This window comes from Pseudophryne corroboree, chromosome 4 (assembly GCF_028390025.1).
Source record: "Pseudophryne corroboree isolate aPseCor3 chromosome 4, aPseCor3.hap2, whole genome shotgun sequence".
Lineage (NCBI taxonomy): Eukaryota > Metazoa > Chordata > Amphibia > Anura > Myobatrachidae > Pseudophryne > Pseudophryne corroboree.
In genome coordinates this window covers 685,973,910-685,991,627 of record NC_086447.1, presented here as the reverse complement: position 1 = coordinate 685,991,627, position 17,718 = coordinate 685,973,910, and the positions used below count along the sequence as shown (strand labels likewise).

The 17,718-nt window shown below is 48.3% G+C and overlaps 1 protein-coding gene and 1 long non-coding RNA gene across 2 annotated transcripts in view; one reads left to right on the top strand and one right to left on the bottom strand.

Annotated features, from left to right (window-relative positions):
• ADGB (androglobin) overlaps positions 1-17,718 on the top strand; it is a 943,967-nt gene that overhangs the window by 139,227 nt on the left and 787,022 nt on the right. Inside the window, exon 2 of the mRNA XM_063917880.1 lies at positions 1,265-1,427. Within this exon, the coding sequence (XP_063773950.1) occupies positions 1,265-1,427 (163 nt within the window). The remainder of the gene's footprint in view (positions 1-1,264; positions 1,428-17,718) is intronic.
• Positions 1-17,718, bottom strand: part of LOC134910159 (uncharacterized) — a 77,730-nt gene that overhangs the window by 30,268 nt on the left and 29,744 nt on the right. The window lies entirely within an intron of this gene.

The following is a 17,718-nucleotide window of genomic DNA, read 5'->3' as shown; positions in this document are numbered from 1 at the left end:
GAGGAGTGGGGACCCCTTAAATCAAGGGGTCCCCCCTCCAGCCACCCAAGGGCCAGGGGTGAATCCCGAGGCTGTCCCCCCATCCAAGCAGAACTACAAATCCCAGCAAGCCTCCCCGCAAGCTGGTACTTGGAGAACCACAAGTACCAGCATGCGGGGGGGAAACGGGCTCGCTGGTACCCGTTGTTCTACTACAAAAAAAATACCCAAATAAAAACAATACACACACACCGTGATAGTACAACTTTATTACATACATGCACACCAACATACATACATACATACTTACCTACCTATGTTGACACGAAGAGTCGGTCCTCTTCTCCAGTAGAATCCAGGGGTACCTGTAAATAAAATTATACTCACAACAATCCAGTGTAGATCGGTCCTCTTCTGTTTGTAATCCACGTACTTGGCACAAAAAGAAATAAAAAACACGAACCACGCACTGAAAGGGGTCCCATGTTTACACATAGGACCCCTTTCCCCGACTGGCGGGATCCCCCGTGACTGCTGTCAAAGAGGGTCCCTTCAGGCAATCAGGGAGCGCCACGTCATGGCACTCTCCTGATTGGCTGTGCGCGCCTGAACTGTCAGTCAGGCGGCGCACTGGAGATACAATGTAGCGCATAGGCGCTCCATTGTATCCAATGGTGGGAACTTTGCGGTCTGCAGTAGACCGCGAGGTTAAGTGGGGTCACTCTTGTGGTTGCCCCCACTTAACCTCGCGGTCTACCGCAGACCGCAAAGTTCGGGTCCCGGCGGGAGGGTTTCGCCTGTCGAATTGTGTCGAATTAAAAAACGGTCGAATTCACGCCGGAATTCGACCACAATTGAATATACCCCATAGATTATTATCTCAATTAGTATACAAAAGTGCAACTTGTGAAAATGAATAGATATGCCCATAGGTGGAGCTAGTCAATTTTTTTTTTGGGGGGGGGGGGCAAAGCCTGACAGCGGCACATTCTACTGCCCACTATAATCTCCCTGAAACTAGTTTTCAAAGTGTGTAAGTATGTAGTTTGGAAATCTATCCAGTCCCTACCATCTAGCTACTTCCCTTATGTATTAATGTTGCATGGTCCTATTTACACTCTGCGTGCTCTGGTTGCCACAACTCAATACAGCTAGAGGCTTGAAAATGTGTTCTATTAATAAATACAGCTGTAAGTATTATGTACTAACACAGTACAATTATACGTGTTTCTCTTCATTTTAAGGTCTTTACCTGACTACAGTAACCCACTGTTCCTATTTCTAGATCGCTGTCAGTTATTGCCAATGTATTGACTGCATCAGTTGAGTTCAAGAACGGAACATTTCCTATATGGCCTGAGTGGAATGAAGCAGATATAAATGCTGAGAAATGGGATACAGGAAAAGCTGGAAAGGAGAAAGAGAAGACTGGAAAAAGTCCAGCATTAGTAAGTGTAGTACATTTATTGTGCTAGATTACCAGAAATAAGTGTGCCCATCGTAGTCTTTTCATCTGAGAATGCAAGTGTCAGCTCTGCTACCCAGTCTACCAGTTTTTAAACAGAAGGAGTGGTAGTTAGCTTGACTCTGACTCTGTGTGACAAATTGACTTCTCTGAAGATCCCTGCAGTGGTATAATCACAACTGCACATTAAGCAGTTTCCCCCCCCAAAAAAATGCCTTTTATTTATTGAAGCATGAAAGTATGTGTCAAAAATACAATGTAAACAAATAATAAGAATTTACTTACCGATAATTCTATTTCTCATAGTCCGTAGTGGATGCTGGGGACTCCGTAAGGACCATGGGGAATAGCGGCTCCGCAGGAGACTGGGCACATCTAAAGAAAGCTTTAGGACTAACTGGTGTGCACTGGCTCCTCCCCCTATGACCCTCCTCCAAGCCTCAGTTAGGATACTGTGCCCGGACGAGCGTACACAATAAGGAAGGATTTTGAATCCCGGGTAAGACTCATACCAGCCACACCAATCACACCGTATAACCTGTGATCTGAACCCAGTTAACAGCATGATAACAGAGGAGCCTCTGAAAGATGGCTCACAACAATAATAACCCGATTTTTGTAACAATAACTATGTACAAGTATTGCAGACAATCCGCACTTGGGATGGGCGCCCAGCATCCACTACGGACTATGAGAAATAGAATTATCGGTAAGTAAATTCTTATTTTCTCTAACGTCCTAAGTGGATGCTGGGGACTCCGTAAGGACCATGGGGATTATACCAAAGCTCCCAAACGGGCGGGAGAGTGCGGATGACTCTGCAGCACCAAATGAGAGAACTCCAGGTCCTCCTCAGCCAGGATATCAATTTTGTAGAATTTTACAAACGTATTTGCTCCTGACCAAGTAGCTGCTCGGCAAAGTTGTAAAGCCGAGACCCCTCGGGCAGCCGCCCAAGATGAGCCCACCTTCCTTGTGGAGTGGGCATTTACAGATTTTTGGCTGTGGCAGGCCTGCCACAGAATGTGCAAGCTGAATTGTACTACAAATCCAACGAGCAATAGTCTGCTTAGAAGCAGGAGCACACAGCTTGTTGGGTGCACTCAGGATAAACAGCGAGTCAGATTTCCTGACTCCAGCCGTCCTGGAAACATATATTTTCAGGGCACTGACAACGTCTAGCAACTTGGAGGCCTCCAAGTCCCTAGTAGCCGCAGGCACCACCAATAGGTTGGTTCAGGTGAGACGCTGAAACCACCTTGGGGAGAAACTGAGGACGAGTCCTCAATTCCGTCCTGTCCGAATGGAAAATCAGATAAGGGCTTTTTCAGGATAAAGCCGCCAATTCTGACACGCGCCTGGCCCAGGCCAGGGCCAACAGCATGACCACTTTCCATGTGAGATATTTTAACTCCACAGATTTAAGTGGTTCAAACCAATGTGACTTTTTGGAACCCAAAACTACATTGAGATCCCAAAGTGCCACTGGAGGCACAAAAGGAGGCTGTATATGCAGTACCCCTTTTACAAACGTCTGAACTTCAGGGACTGAAGCTAGTTCTTTTTGGAAGAAAATTGACAGGGCCAAAATTTGAACCTTAATGGACCCCAATTTCAGGCCCATAGACACTCCTGTTTGCAGGAAATGTAGGAATCGACCCAGTTGAATTTCCTCCGTCGGGCCTTACTGGCCTCGCACCACGCAACATATTTTCGCCAATTGCGGTGATAATGTTTTTGCGGTTACATCCTTCCTGGCTTTGATCAGGATAGGGATGACTTCATCCGGAATGCCTTTTTTCCTTCAGGATCCGGCGTTCAACCGCCATGCCGTCAAACGCAGCCACGGTAAGTCTTGGAACAGACAGGGTCCTTGCTGGAGCAGGTCCCTTCTTAGAGGTAGAGGCCACGGATCCTCCGTGAGCATCTCTTGAAGTTCCGGTTACCAAGTCCTTCTTGGCCAATCCGGAGCCACGAATATAGTGCTTTCTCCTCTCCATCTTATCAATCTCAGTACCTTGGGTATGAGAGGCAGAGGAGGGAACACATACACTGACTGGTACACCCACGGTGTTACCAGAGCGTCTACAACTATTGCCTGAGGGTCTCTTGACCTGGCGCAATACCTGTTGAGTTTTTTAATCATGTGGACGACTTCTGGGTGAAGTCCCCACTCTCCCGGGTGGAGGTCATGCTGAGGAAGTCTGCTTCCCAGTTGTCCACTCCCGGAATGAATACTGTTGACAGTGCTATCACATGATTTTCCGCCCAGCGAAGAATCCCTGCAGCTTCTGCCATTGCCCTCCTGCTTCTTGTGCCACCCTGTCTGTTTACGTGGGTGACTGCCATGATGTTGTCCGACTGGATCAACACCGGCTGACCTTGAAGCAGAGGTCTTGCTAAGCTTAGAGCATTGTAAATGGCCCTTAGCTTCAGGATATTTATGTGAAGTGATGTATCCAGGCTTGACCCTAAGCCCTGGATACAGTGCCGTTTCTAGCGGCGGGCGAGCCGTGCAACCGCACGGGGCGCCCGCCGCGGCACTTCGTGACTACTCCTCTCCTCCCTCTCTCTCCCCCCGAGCGCTCCTGCTCGGGGGGCGGGGCTTCGCGGAATGACGCGTTTGCGTCGTGACGTCACGACGCAAACGCGTCATTCCGCGAAGCCCCGCCCCCCGAGCAGGAGCGCTCGGGTGGAAGAGAGAGGGAGGAGAGGACTGGAGAAGATAACCATCGACGGAGGAGGCGGCCGGCGCGCGGGACCCGAAGAGCGGCAAGTTGTAAGTATTCTCTTTCTCTCTCTCTCTTTCTCTCTCCCTCCCCACTTTGACACCTGCCGCACTGTGTAAAATGGGGATACCTGCCACACTGTGTAAAATAGGGATACCTGTCGCACTGTGTAAAATGGGGGCACCTGCCGCACTGTGTAAAATGGGGGCACCTGCCGCACTGTGTAAAATGGGGATACCTGCCGCACTGTATAAAATGGGGATACCTGCCGCACTGTATAAAATGGGGATACCTGCCGCACTGTATAAAATGGGGATACCTGCCACACTGTGTAAAATGGGGGCACCTGCCGCACTGTGTAAAATGGGGATACCTGCCGCACTGTGTAAAATGGGGGCACCTGCCGCACTGTATAAAATGGGGATACCTGCCGCACTGTGTAAAATGGGGGCACCTGCCGCACTGTATAAAATAGGGATACCTGCCGCGCTGTATAAAATGGGGATACCTACCGCACTGTGTAAAATGGGGATATCTACCGCACTGTGTAAAATGGGGACAAATGCCTGCGTACTGTGTAAAATGGGGATACCTGCCGCACTGTGTAAAATGGGGGCACATGCCTGCGTACTGTGTAAAATGGGGGCACGTGCCTGCGTACTGTGTAAAATGGGGACACCTGCCTGCGTACTGTGTAAAATGGGGATATCTGCTTACCGTACTGTGTAAAATGGGGACACCTGCCTGCCGCACTTTGCTAAATGGGGACACCTGCCTGCCGCACTTTGTAAAATGGGGACACCTGCCTGCCGCACTTTGTAAATGGGGACACCTGCCTGCCGCGCTGTGTAATATGGGGACACTTGCCTGGTGTAATGTGTAAAAAGGGGACTTTTTTATTTTTATTTTTTCCCCCTGTGGTGGGTGTGATATCAGACGAGGCCACGCCCACTGAAATGAGACCACGCCCATTTTAATCAGGCCACACAGCCTTGTCGGGAGCGCGCGCGCCTTCGGCGCGCGCATGCTTTTTTTCTGGCTATATGGGGGGGGGGGGGGGGGGGGCACGCAATTTTTTTTTTATACCAATGGGGGGGGGGCGCATTTTGAAATCTCGCACTGGGAGCCAAATTGTCTAGAAACGGCCCTGCCTGGATATTCCTTCCCTGTGTGACTGCTCCCCAGCCTCGCAGGCTGGCATCCGTGGTCACCAGGACCCAGTCCTGAATGCCGAATCTGCGGCCCTCTAGAAGATGAGCACTCTGCAACCACCACAGGATGGATACCCTTGTCCTTGGTGACAGGGTTATCCGCTGATGCATCTGAAAATGCGACCCGGACCATTTGTCCAGTAGGTTCCACTGGAAAGTTCTTGCGTGGAATCTAACGAATGGGATTGCTTCGTAGGAAGCCACCATTTTTACCCAGAACCCTTGTGCATTGATGCACTGAGACTTGGTTCGGTTTTAGGAGGTTCCTGACTAGCTCGGATAACTCCCTGGCTTTCTCTTCCGGGAGAAACACCTTTTTTCTGGACTGTGTCCAGGAACATCCCTAGGAAACAGAAGACAAGTCGTCGGAACCAGCTGCGATTTTGGAATATTGAGAATCCAATCGTGCTGCCGCAACACTACCTGAGATAGTGCTACACCGACTTCCAACTGTTCCCTGGATCTTACCCTTATCAGGGAATCGTCCAAGTAAGGGATAACTAAAATTCCCTTCCTTCGAAGGGATATCATTTCGGCCATTACCTTGGTAAAGACCCGGGGTGTCGTGGACCATCCCTACGGCAGCGTCTGAACTGATAGTGACAGTTCTGTACCATAACCTGAGGTACCCTTGGTGAGAAGGGTAAATTTTGACATGAAGGTAAGCATCCTTGATGTCCCGAGACATCATGTAGTCCCCTTCTTCCAGGTTCGCAATCACTGCTCTGAGTGACTCAATCTTGAATTTGAACCTCTGTATGTAAGTGTTCAAAGATTTTAGATTTTAGATTTAGAATCAGTCTCACCGAGCCGTCTGGCTTCGGTACCACAATAGTGTGGAATAATACCCCGTTCCCTGTTGCAGGAGGGGTACCTTGATTATCACCTGCTGGGAATACAGCTTGTGAATGGCTTCCAAAACTGCCTCCCTGTCAGAGGGAGACGTCGGTAAAGCCGACTTTTGGAAACGGCGAGGGGGAGACGTCTCGAATTTCAATATGTACCCTTGAGATATTACCTGAAGGATCCAGGGGTCTACTTGCGAGTGAGCCCACTGCGCACTGAAATTCATTGAGAACGGGCCCCCACCGTGCCTGAGCTTGTAAGGCCCTAGCGTCATACTGAGGGCTTTGCAGAGGCGGGAAAGGATTTCTGTTCCTGGGAACTGGGTAATCTCTTCAGCCTTTTTCCTCTCCCTCTGTCACGAGCAGAAAAGAGGAACCTTTTGTCCGCTTGCCAACAAAGGACTGCGCCTGATAATACGGCGTCTTATTTTGAGAGGCGACCTGGGGTACAAACGTGGATTTCCCAGTTGTTGCCGTGGCCACCAGGTCTAAAAGACCGACCCCAAATGTCCCCTTTCAAAGGCAATACTTCCAAATGCCGTTTGGAATCCGCATCACCTGACCATTTTACTGGTAGAATTGGACAACGCACTTATACTTGATGCCAGTCGGCAAATATTCCGCTGTGCATCCTGCATATATAGAAATGCATCTTTTAAATGCTCTATAGGCAATAATATACTATCCTTATCTAGGATATCAATATTTCCAGTCAGGGAATCCGACCATGCCAACCCAGCACTGCACCTCCAGGCTGAGGCGATTGCTGGTCGCAGTATAACACCAGTATGTGTGTGAATACATTTTTGGATACCCTCCTGCTTTCTATCAGCAGGATCCTTAAGGGCGGCCATCTCATGAGAGGGTAGAGCCCTTGTTCTTACAAGCGTGTGAGCGCCTTATCCCCCCTAGGGGTTGTTTCCCAACGCACCCTAACCTCTGGCGGGAAAGGGTATACATCCAATACTTTTTAAGAAATTATCAATTGTTATCGGGGGGAAACCCACGCATCATCACACACCTCATTTTATTTCTCAGATTCAGGAAAACTACAGGTAGTTTTTCCCTCACCGAACATAATACCCCTTTTTGGTGGTACTCGTATTATCAGAAATGTATAAAACATTTTCCATTGTCTCAATCATGTAACGTGTGGCCCTACTGGAAATCACGGTTGTCTCTTCACCGTCGACACAGGAGTCAGTATCCGTGTCGGCGTCTGTATCTGCCATCTGAGGTAACGCTTTAGAGCCCCTGACGGCCTATGAGACGTCTGGACAGGCACAAGCTGAGTAGCCGGCTGTCTCATGTCAACCACTGTTTTTTTTTTTTGTTTTTTTTTTTATACAGAGCTGACACTGTCACGTAATTTTCAACAGTACATCCACTCAGGTGTCGACCCCCTAGGTGGTGACATCACTGTTACAGACACTCTGCTCCGTCTCCACTTTTTCTCCTTATACATGTCGACACAAACGTACCGACACACAGCACACACACAGGGAATGCTCTGATAGAGGACAGGACCCCACTAGCCCTTTGGGGAGACAGAGGGAGAGTATGCCAGCACACACCAGAGCGCTATATATATATACAGGGATAACCTTATATAAGTGTTTTTCCCCTTATAGCTGCTGTATGTTTTAATACTGCGCCTAATTAGTGCCCCCCTCTCTTTTTTTAACCCTTTCTGTAGTGTAGTGACTGCAGGGAAGAGCCAGGGAGCTTCCCTCCAACTGAGCTGTGAGGGAAAATGGCGCCAGTGTGCTGAGATAGGCTCCGCCCCCTTTTCGGCGGCCTTATCACCCGTTTTTCTGTATATTCTGGCAGGGGTTAAATGCATCCATATAGCCCAGGAGCTATATGTGATGCATTTTTTGCCATGTAAGGTATTTTTATCATGTTTTATTGCGTCTCAGGGCGCCCCCCCCAGCGCCCTGCACCCTCAGTGACCGGAGTATGAAGTGTGCTGAGAGCAATGGCGCACAGCTGCAGTGCTGTGCGCTACCTTACTGAAGACAGGAACGTCTTCTGCCGCCGATTTTTCCGGACCTCTTCGCTCTTCTGGCTCTGTAAGGGGGCCGGCGGCGCGGCTCCGGGACCCATCCAGGCTGGGCCTGTGATCGTCCCTCTGGAGCTAATGTCCAGTAGCCAAGAAGCCCAATCCACTCTGCACGCAGGTGAGTTCGCTTCTTCTCCCCTTAGTCCCTCGATGCAGTGAGCCTGTTGCCAGCAGGTCTCACTGAAAATAACAAACCTAAACTAAAACTTTCACTAAGAAGCTCAGGAGAGCCCCTAGTGTGCACCCTTCTCGTCGGGCACAGAAATCTAACTGAGGCTTGGAGGAGGGTCATAGGGGGAGGAGCCAGTGCACACCAGTTAGTCCTAAAGCTTTCTTTAGATGTGCCCAGTCTCCTGCGGAGCCGCTATTCCCCATGGTCCTTACGGAGTCCCCAGCATCCACTTAGGACGTTAGAGAAAAGTAAGGTAAGTTGGTAAAACAAAACTGTAACAAAAGGAACAGCAGTTTCACAACCATTAACAAATAAATAATATAAAAAAAATATGGGAGGTAGACCTGTATCCAAAACAAAAGATAAGAAGCACAGCCCCTATGAACCATACCCAGCGAGAGAAAGTACACCAAATCACTGGCAGTCTGAGGTATTATGTTTTGTTTGGTTGAGCAGTGTGAAAAAGTGAGTACCAAAGTGTAAAAGTGTACCACGGAAACATTTCCAGAGCTATTCCAGATGGTGTCTATGAAGCTCCCCAATGTCTCAAAGAAATGCTCAGTGAATCTTTTGTTTTGTGTAGAAGACTCCAGTCCATTCTGGAGACATGAAAGAGCTTCTCTAAAAAGAGCAGGAATGATGCCGGAGTGGATTGTATCCACAGCTGCAGGATATACTTTTTGTCTGCAGCAGATACAGCTATGGTAATGGCACTTTGCTTGCCCCTTTAGCAACCCATGACCTCAGGTATGATACCAAAGATGGCCTAATCAGGGGAGAAAGGTAGATAGGTAACCAAGCGACTGTTAACATAACGCCACAATTGAGTCCAAAATACTGTAGTTGTATCACAGAGACAATTGCATGTTCCTTTGTCATTTATTTGTATTTTTATTCATTCAGCTGTGATTTTTTTTTTTTCTTCTTCTTCAGAAGCACCTCATTTTTGGGTTTTGGCCTAGTGACTATACAGGGAGCATGGAGCGCCCTGTCTGTAGTGTTACTAAAAGCAAACCATAGTAGAATGTAAAATTGATCTACAGTAAGTGGTAAGTGACACCCAGGGGTGCATGTAGACTCACTATGTTACACCTACTTCTGTACTGCCAAATGAGGTTTTAAAAAAGATACATCCACAGAGACATTTTGGGCAAAGCAGGGGTATGGCAAGTTGGAGACTAGACAAACTCGCACACAACAAAAATAAAATTTCTCATACGTCCTAGGGGATGCTGGGGACTCCAAAAGGACCATGGGGTATAGACGGGATCCGCAGGAGACATGGGCACTTTAAGACTTTAAAAGGGGTGTGAACTGGCTCCTCCCTCTATGCCCCTCCTCCAGACTCCAGTTAGATTCTGTGCCCAGAGAGACTGGTCACACACTGAGGAGCTCTCCTGAGTTTCTCGGAAAAGACTTTATGTTAGGTTTATTATTTTAACCGAGCACTGCTGGCAACAGGCTCCCTGCTTCGTGGGACTGAGGGGAGAGAAGCAGACCTACTTCTGTGAATTTAAAGGCTCTGCTTCTTAGGCTACTGGACACCATTAGCTCCAGAGGGTCTGATCACTTGGTATAGCCTAGCTGCTCGTTCCCGGAGCCGCGCCATCGTCCCCCTCACAGAGCCAGAAGAATGAAGCCGGGTGAGTAACCGAAGTACAGAAGACTTCAGTAAAGACGGCAGAAGACTTCAGTCTCAGAGGTACCGCGAAGCGGTCGCGTTGCGCGCCATTGCTCCCACACACAAGCGGCACTACAAGGGTGCAGGGTGCGGGGGGCGCCCTGGGCAGCAATAAAACCTCAATATTAAGCCTGGCATAAGAGGTATACAGTGCATAGGCACTGTATACAGACCCCCGCCAGTATAAATAGCTAGAAAATAGCGAGGCTGAAGCGCGCCATTGAGGGAGGCGTGGCTTCGCCCTCACAGCTCGAACCAACTCCATTTTCTTATCAGAAACGCTGGCGCTGTCAAAAGCACTGCTGAACAAGATCACAGTGGAAAAAGGGGGGGGGGGGCACAGTGGTTTAGTGCAATACATGTTAGAAAAGCACAATAGATAATGAGCAAAAGAGCTGGAGAGCGTTTTCTGTGTTTCCCTGACACAAAATAGTCAGTGTAATGTCGGTGGGTGGTTGGTACATGTGTGTCGGCATGTAGGAGGCTGAGTACCCTGCCACAAACGGCTATGGGAATGTCTCAGTCGGCACCGCCGACTCCTGATGGTACTTGGTTCATATAAATGTGTGTCAACATGTCAGTAAATGTATGTTTTTCCAAAGAGAAAACTATATGGGAGACACAGACGTGTGTGGGTGATCCTGTCGGCATCAACAAATCTGACTGGGTAAAAACGTTGACATGGTAATGTGATGCATTTCAATACCTGTATGTATATTTATATATGTATGCTACGTTTGCATAGATCTGTGGCTAGATCACAGACGTAGTAAGGGTAATACTAATAATAATATATATAGATTTCCCTCAGACCCCTCGGGGTCGCAAAAATGTTATTTTGCCCAGTTACTACTCCCTGGTATCGACACGGATACTATTTCTTATGTCGACCATAAGGTTTCCTGATTAGATCCATAATATCAGCATTCAGTACATGTTTCATACACATTAAGAATGTATTAACGTCACTAGGGACCCTGCTGTTCCGGACAAATATATATATATGATATATATATATATATATATATATATATGTGTGTGTGTGTGTGTGTGTGTGTGTGTGTGTATATGTGTATTTAAATGTGCATAATTATGTTTAAATTTATAATGAATGCTGGAGTAAAGTTGTTCCTTTTCATGTACTGGTCGCTCTGTTGAAAAAACTCTAGGTCAGCCGTGACAAGATGGTTTCAAATCCTCACCAGGAGGCTAAGTGTTTATTCTTTTCCCGCCGTGGGTAGAATAAAGTGAGAGTCAACTCCTGTCTTGCACGGGGCTCTGTCACAGAGGATCATATACAGGAAGCTAAGTGATATTTTCATTATATACGTTGATTATACTTGCATGACATGCGCATGGGGGAGTATTTGTATTCAGAAATGGTCGGTTACCTTGTCGTCCAATATAATTACCCTGGGGAAAGATGGGATACTCCTTAAGTTAGGTCATATCTAGAACATTGTAGCATACTACCGTGCGACTACAAGGGATATGGAACTCTTGGGTTCGCGAGCCAAGTCCATGGCAGTCTCGACTAGGAGGGCGTTGTGAATTAACCAAAGGGATGCTAATACTGACTCCGAGAAGGAGGGGAGCCCCTTTCCTACGAAGGTGAAGCCTGGTTTGGTGATGACTTGGTTAATATGCTCGCAGCAGGTGTCACTGGTAGGTCTACCTTCTTGCCCTAGGTTCCCTCACTACGGCTGGTGACGCATTATTGTAGGATGCAGTCATTTCGACTGAATAGATAGAATAGATCCTTTCTTTGCAGGTAAAGGAAGGTAAAGAGAGGAAGGAGGTCAGCTGTTTTTTTTCAACAGGAGCAGAAATCATCCTATGTTTTCTGCCATGTCCACCGCAGGACAGTGGGTCTATCGTTGCGGGAACCCACACCGGTGGGACCACGTCTAAAACTCTTCAGTCAGCCCTGGAAAGGACATGGACCAGTGAGTTAAGGATAGAGTCCCTGGTGGGACATACGGGAGTTTTTTTCCAGACGTTTCCCCTCACTGATTTTTTCGAATAGACCTTACCAATTCTCCTCTGGACAGGGAGGTAGTATGTGACGCAATACAAGAGTTATGTCAGGATCAGGTCTTTGTCCTGCTGTCCCGGTCACACACACACAAAAAAAAGGGAAGAAGCAGTTTTTTCAAGCTTTTTCGTGCTTCCAAGGCCGGACGGCTCGGTCAGACAAAATCCTATACCTGAAATCTCAAATTTCCTACTTAAAATTCATGAGGGAATCTCTCATGACAGGTTTCTCTATTTTGAAAAAGGAGAAAGGAGGTCTAATTGCGGTTTCTGTCGCATTAGACTTTCCTGAGGTTTGTGATTCAGGATTGTCATTACCAATTCACCAGAATGATGACGGTATGATAGGTTTCCTTCGATAGTAAGGAGACAGAAGTATTCTGTACTGGATCGCTCTCCGGATTACGGAGAGTTCAAGAAGCCAGTTGGGGAAAAACGTTGTTTTCCCCCTGACAGTTCTTCGACAGCAGAACTTGCCGGAATCCCTGTTGATCCCAACGATGCGGTGGTCGGCTTGGAAAATATTATTTGCTTCCAAAAAAAATAAATCTCTGAGGATTCAGAGTCTGGTCGGACCTGCAACAGGGTCAATCCAAATACATTCAGTTGTTGGAAAAGAGGGTTGCGGCTTACGAGGCCATTCAGTGGGCAGCTTGCATGCCAGAGTGTTAGCGGGACCTGTTGAACAAGTGGTCCGGTTCCCACCTGAGATATTCATGGTTTCAAGACCAGAATATCACTCCTGTGGTAGCGGCGCAATTCTCACCAAGGACAAGTGTCAAGTTAGGATACTTGTCACCACATTAACAACCTAGAGTTAAGGGCCGTTTATAGCGGTTTTCTACAAACAAAAACCGGAGAAGAAATGGCAGAAGCCAGAAAGATTTGCCGCTGGGTGACGAAAACAATTACGTGCTGTCAACGATGTTCGTTCTGTGAGTTGACAACTGGGAAGCAGACTTCCTCAGCGGACACGTTCTCCATCCAGGAGAGTGGAGTCTTCATCAAGCGGTTTTCACAGAAGTGACAAGTTTGGGGAATTCCACAAATAGACACGTCTCGCCTCGACAAGAAACTTCAGAGATATTGGTTCAGGTCGAGGGTCCCTCAAGCAATAGCGGTGGGTGTTTTCGGTCGGTCTATGTGTTCCCTCCACTTCCACTCTTTCCAAAAGATGCTAAAAGATCATAAGAAGAACAAAGGTTCAGGTGATCCTCATTCTTCCAGACTGATCAAGGAGTGTTGGTATCCGGATCTTCAGGAATTGCTCATAGGAGATCTCTGTTTTTTTCCTCTACGAGAGGATCTGTTACGGCAGGGGCCGTGTGTGTTGCAAGTCTTACCGCAATTTCCATTGACGGTTTGGAGGTGGATCGCTGGATCCCAACCCAATGGGATATTCCCAGTGAAGTCATCCCTACTCTTCTTCAGGCATAACAGAAGTAACGTTAAAACATTACCTCCATTTTTGGAGAAAGCATGTGTCTTGGTGTGAATCCAAGAAAGTTCCTACGGAAGAATTCCAGTTGGGTCGTTTTCTCCATTCTTTTCTTACTAGATCGTGTAGATGCGGGTCTTAAGTTGGGCTCGATTAAGGTTCAGTTTTCAGCCTTATCGGGTTTCTTCCAAAAACAATTGGCCTCTTTTCCAGAGGTTCAAATTTTCTTAGAAGGAGTGTTATACATCCACCCTCCCTTGTGGCCTGTGGCACCATGGGATCTTAACGTGGTGTTGCAGTTCTTGCAATCTCATTGGTTGAACTTTTTCAATAAGGTTGAGTGGAAATTCCTCACTTGGAAAGTGGTCATGCGGTTGGCTTTGGCATCCGCAAGGAGGGTGTCTAAATTAGCGATTTTGTCTCTCAAGAGCCCTGTTAATCTTCCATGAAGATAGAGCAGTGTTGGGAACTCGTCAACATTGTCTGCCAAAAGTAGTTTCAGCGTTTCACATGAACCAATCCTATTGTGGTGCCGGTGGCTACCGACGCCTGTGCGACGTCGAAGTATCTCGATGTGGTCTAAGTTTGAAAATCTATGCTGCCAGAATGGCTCAGATTAGGAAAACAGACGCTCTGTTTGTCCTGTATGCTCCCAACAAGATTGGGGTTCCTGCTTCCAAGCAGACTATTGCACGCTGGATCTGTGATACGTTTCAGCAGGCTCATTCTACGGCTGGATTGCCGTTACCGAAACCGGTGAAGGCCCATTCTACCAGAAAGGTGGGCGCGTTATGGGCGGCTGCCCGAGGTGTTTTGGTATTACTGTTTTGCCAAGCGGCTACTTGGTCGGGTTTAAACACATTTGAGAGGGTTATAAGTTTGATACCCTGGCTGATGAGGACCTCATGTTTGGTCAATCGGTGCTGCAGAGTCATCCGCACTCTCCCGCCCATTCTGGAGCTTTGGTATAAACCCCATGGTCCTTTTGGAGTCCCCAGCATCCTCTAGGACGTATGAGAAAATAGGATTTTAATACCTACCGGTAAATCCTTTTCTCTTAGTCCGTAGAGGATGCTGGGCGCCCATCCCAGTGCGTACTGTACCTGCAGTTATTAAGTTTGGTTACACACATGCTGTGTTACTTTTCCGTCAGCCTGTGGCTGACGTTGTTCATGCCGTGGCATGCGTTATGCTATTATTGGTTGTGTTTACACACAGGTTGTGTTACGTTTTCTGGCAGCATATTGCTGCATATTGTTCATGCCGTCAGCTGGTGTTCTGTTGAATGCCACGTTCTGCGGCATGCTGGAGGTGTGAGCTGGTTTGACGCTCACCGGGTTTAAATGATAAATTCTTTCCTCAAAATGTCCGTCTCCCTGGGCACAGTTCTATAACTGGAGTCTGGAGAAGGGGCATAGAGGGAGGAGCCAGTTCACACCCCTTTTAAAGTCTTAAAGTGCCCATGTCTCCTGCGGATCCCGTCTATACTCCATGGTCCTTTTTGAGTCCGCAGCATCCTCTACGGACTAAGAGAAAAGGATTTACCGGTAGGTATTAAAATCCTATTATATAAGGGGGTAATTCAGACTTGATTGTAGATGTGCTAAATTTAGCACATCTACGTTCACTTTCAAAGACATGCAGGGGGACGCCCAGCACAGGGCTAGTCCACCCAGCATGTCTGGCTCTGCCCCCCACCCCGCACAGATTCAAAAGCATTGCACGGCGACGGTGCTTTTGTACCTGAAGAGTAGCTCCCTACCAGCGCAGCCCCTGCGCGCTGGCAGTGAGCTACCCGTCGCTCTCCGGGTGGCAGCGACTGCGTGTGACATCATGCAGCCGCTGTGGCCCACCCCCCGCACAGTCCAGGCATGCATACGTTGCCTGGACCGCGGCCCCAAAACGGCATGCCGCCGACCCACCTCCTCCCGCCCACCGAATGCCTCTGCCTGTCAATCAGGCAGAGGCGATCGCTGGGCTGAGATGCCGATTGCATCTCTGGCATGTGCCAGTACACTGCCGCGCCTGCGCATGCGCAGTTCAGAACTGATCGGCCGCTGCGCAGTGATCAGGTCTGAATTAACCCCTAAGTGTTTATTCCTACAGTCTGCCTCTGTTACTCTGAACATAATGGCAGCTAGAATCTCTAGCTTTAGAATAGATGTAACTTGTCCATATAAATGACTCACATATAAAGTTGTGCGGTGGAACAGGTAATTTTCAAGTCTGAAATTCCAGTTTTACGATGTGCGCACCATGGGGGAAATTCAGACCTCATCGTAGCAGCAAATGTGTTAGCATTTGGGCAAAACCATGTGCACTGCAGGGGGGGGGGGGGGGGGGGGGGCGCAGATATAACATGTGCAGAGAGAGTTACACTTGGGTGGGTTATATTGTTTCTCTTACGTCCTAGAGGATGCTGGGGTCAACATTAGTACCATGGGGTATAGACGTGTCCACTAGGAGCCATTGGCACTTTAAGAGTTTGAGAGTGTGGGCTGGCTCCTCCCTCTATGCCCCTCCTACCAGACCCAGTTTAGAAAATCTGCTGGCAACAGCCTCCCTGCTTCGAGGTACTAAGAAGGGGAGTAGTGTCTGCCCTGCGGGGTCTGAGCCACTATCTCCGCTGACAGGACACTGAGCTCCTGAGGAGATCGAATGTTCCCTGTCACAGCGGATCTCTCACCTCGGCAGCATGCTGCCACCACCTTACAGAGCCAGAAGATGGCGAGATATGGCGGCATAAGGGTAGGAGCGCAGCTCTGTGCAGCTACACTTCGGGAAGGCTCAGCGGCACACAGTGTTGGCGCTATAAGGGGCGTTCTGAGCCAGCGTCTTAATACCCTACACTGGTCACAGACGCTAACTGGAGACTGAATCCACAGGCTAGCGTCACAATCCTCCGTACTCAGGCGCTAACAGGGGACGGAATCCCCCGCCTAGCGACGGAATCCTCAGGCCAGTATAAAGAATTTGTGCGGAAAGACGCTCCATCTTCAAGGGGCGGAGCTTCTCCTCAGAGTCGACCCAGCAGTGTTCTGCGCCATTTTCCTGCCTGCGGTTCCTGTGCACAGCAGCTAACAGAGCTGTCCCTCCAAGCTACTCCAGCTATCCTGTGCGGTACCAGGGTGTTGTAGAAGGGGGAGAGGTGGTGAATTAGTTCTGTGTAACCTGTTACAGTACACAGTGGGCGCTGGTAAGGGGTGTCCTTTATTTAAACAGCGCTGTGTGTGGGTTGGCTCCAAACTCTGTGTCTGTCTTGCCATTTTAAGGGGGGAAACTCTGTCTAACCTCGTGTGTGTGTGTGTGTGTGTGTGTGTGTGTGTGTGTGTGTGTGTACTGTTTGGGGTCTCCAGTTAGCTAGGTCCAGGGACTCTGTGTCATATGCAGCTGAGGATATGTCCTCTCAGGATGATCTCATTCCATGTAATCAGGATTGCATTGTGTTAGCACAGATATCAGGAAGGGAGCCTGAATGGTTATCATCTATCAAGTTTATGAATTCTCAGACTTCTACTAGGGTTGCACAGAATTAATCTGCAACTCAGGTTTTACAGAATTCTATGGCAGTTTGGTCCAGTTCTGTAACCTCAGGACCCCCCTCGGTAGGTTCCCAAAAACGTGCTCTTGCCCAGATTATGCAAGACGACACGGATACCGACACAGCAGACAGTGATGGGGTTATGCTCAGGGGGGCTGCATCTCTTGCTAAAGGGGTGCAGTTGATGATAGAGGCTATTAGGGATGTGTTGAATATTGCTGATACAACACATGAGCAGGTTGAGGAGGCCTTACTTCACTGACAATAAGAAAGCCTCGCTAACAATCCCTGCTTCCAAAGCATTAAATGCTATTTTTGAAAAAGCATAGGAAAACCCGGAAAAAAAATTCCAGATCCCTAGGAAGGTTCTGGTTGCTTTCCCCTTCCCTGAAGAGGATAGGAAGAAATGGGAAAACCCACCCATAGTGGACGCGTCTGTATCCAGACTCTCAAAAAAGGTGGTTTTACCGGTTCCAGGCTCTACCGCCTTAAAGGAGCCGTCTGATCGCAAAATTGATATAATGCTCAAATCCATATACACGGCTTCAGGGGCGATACTGT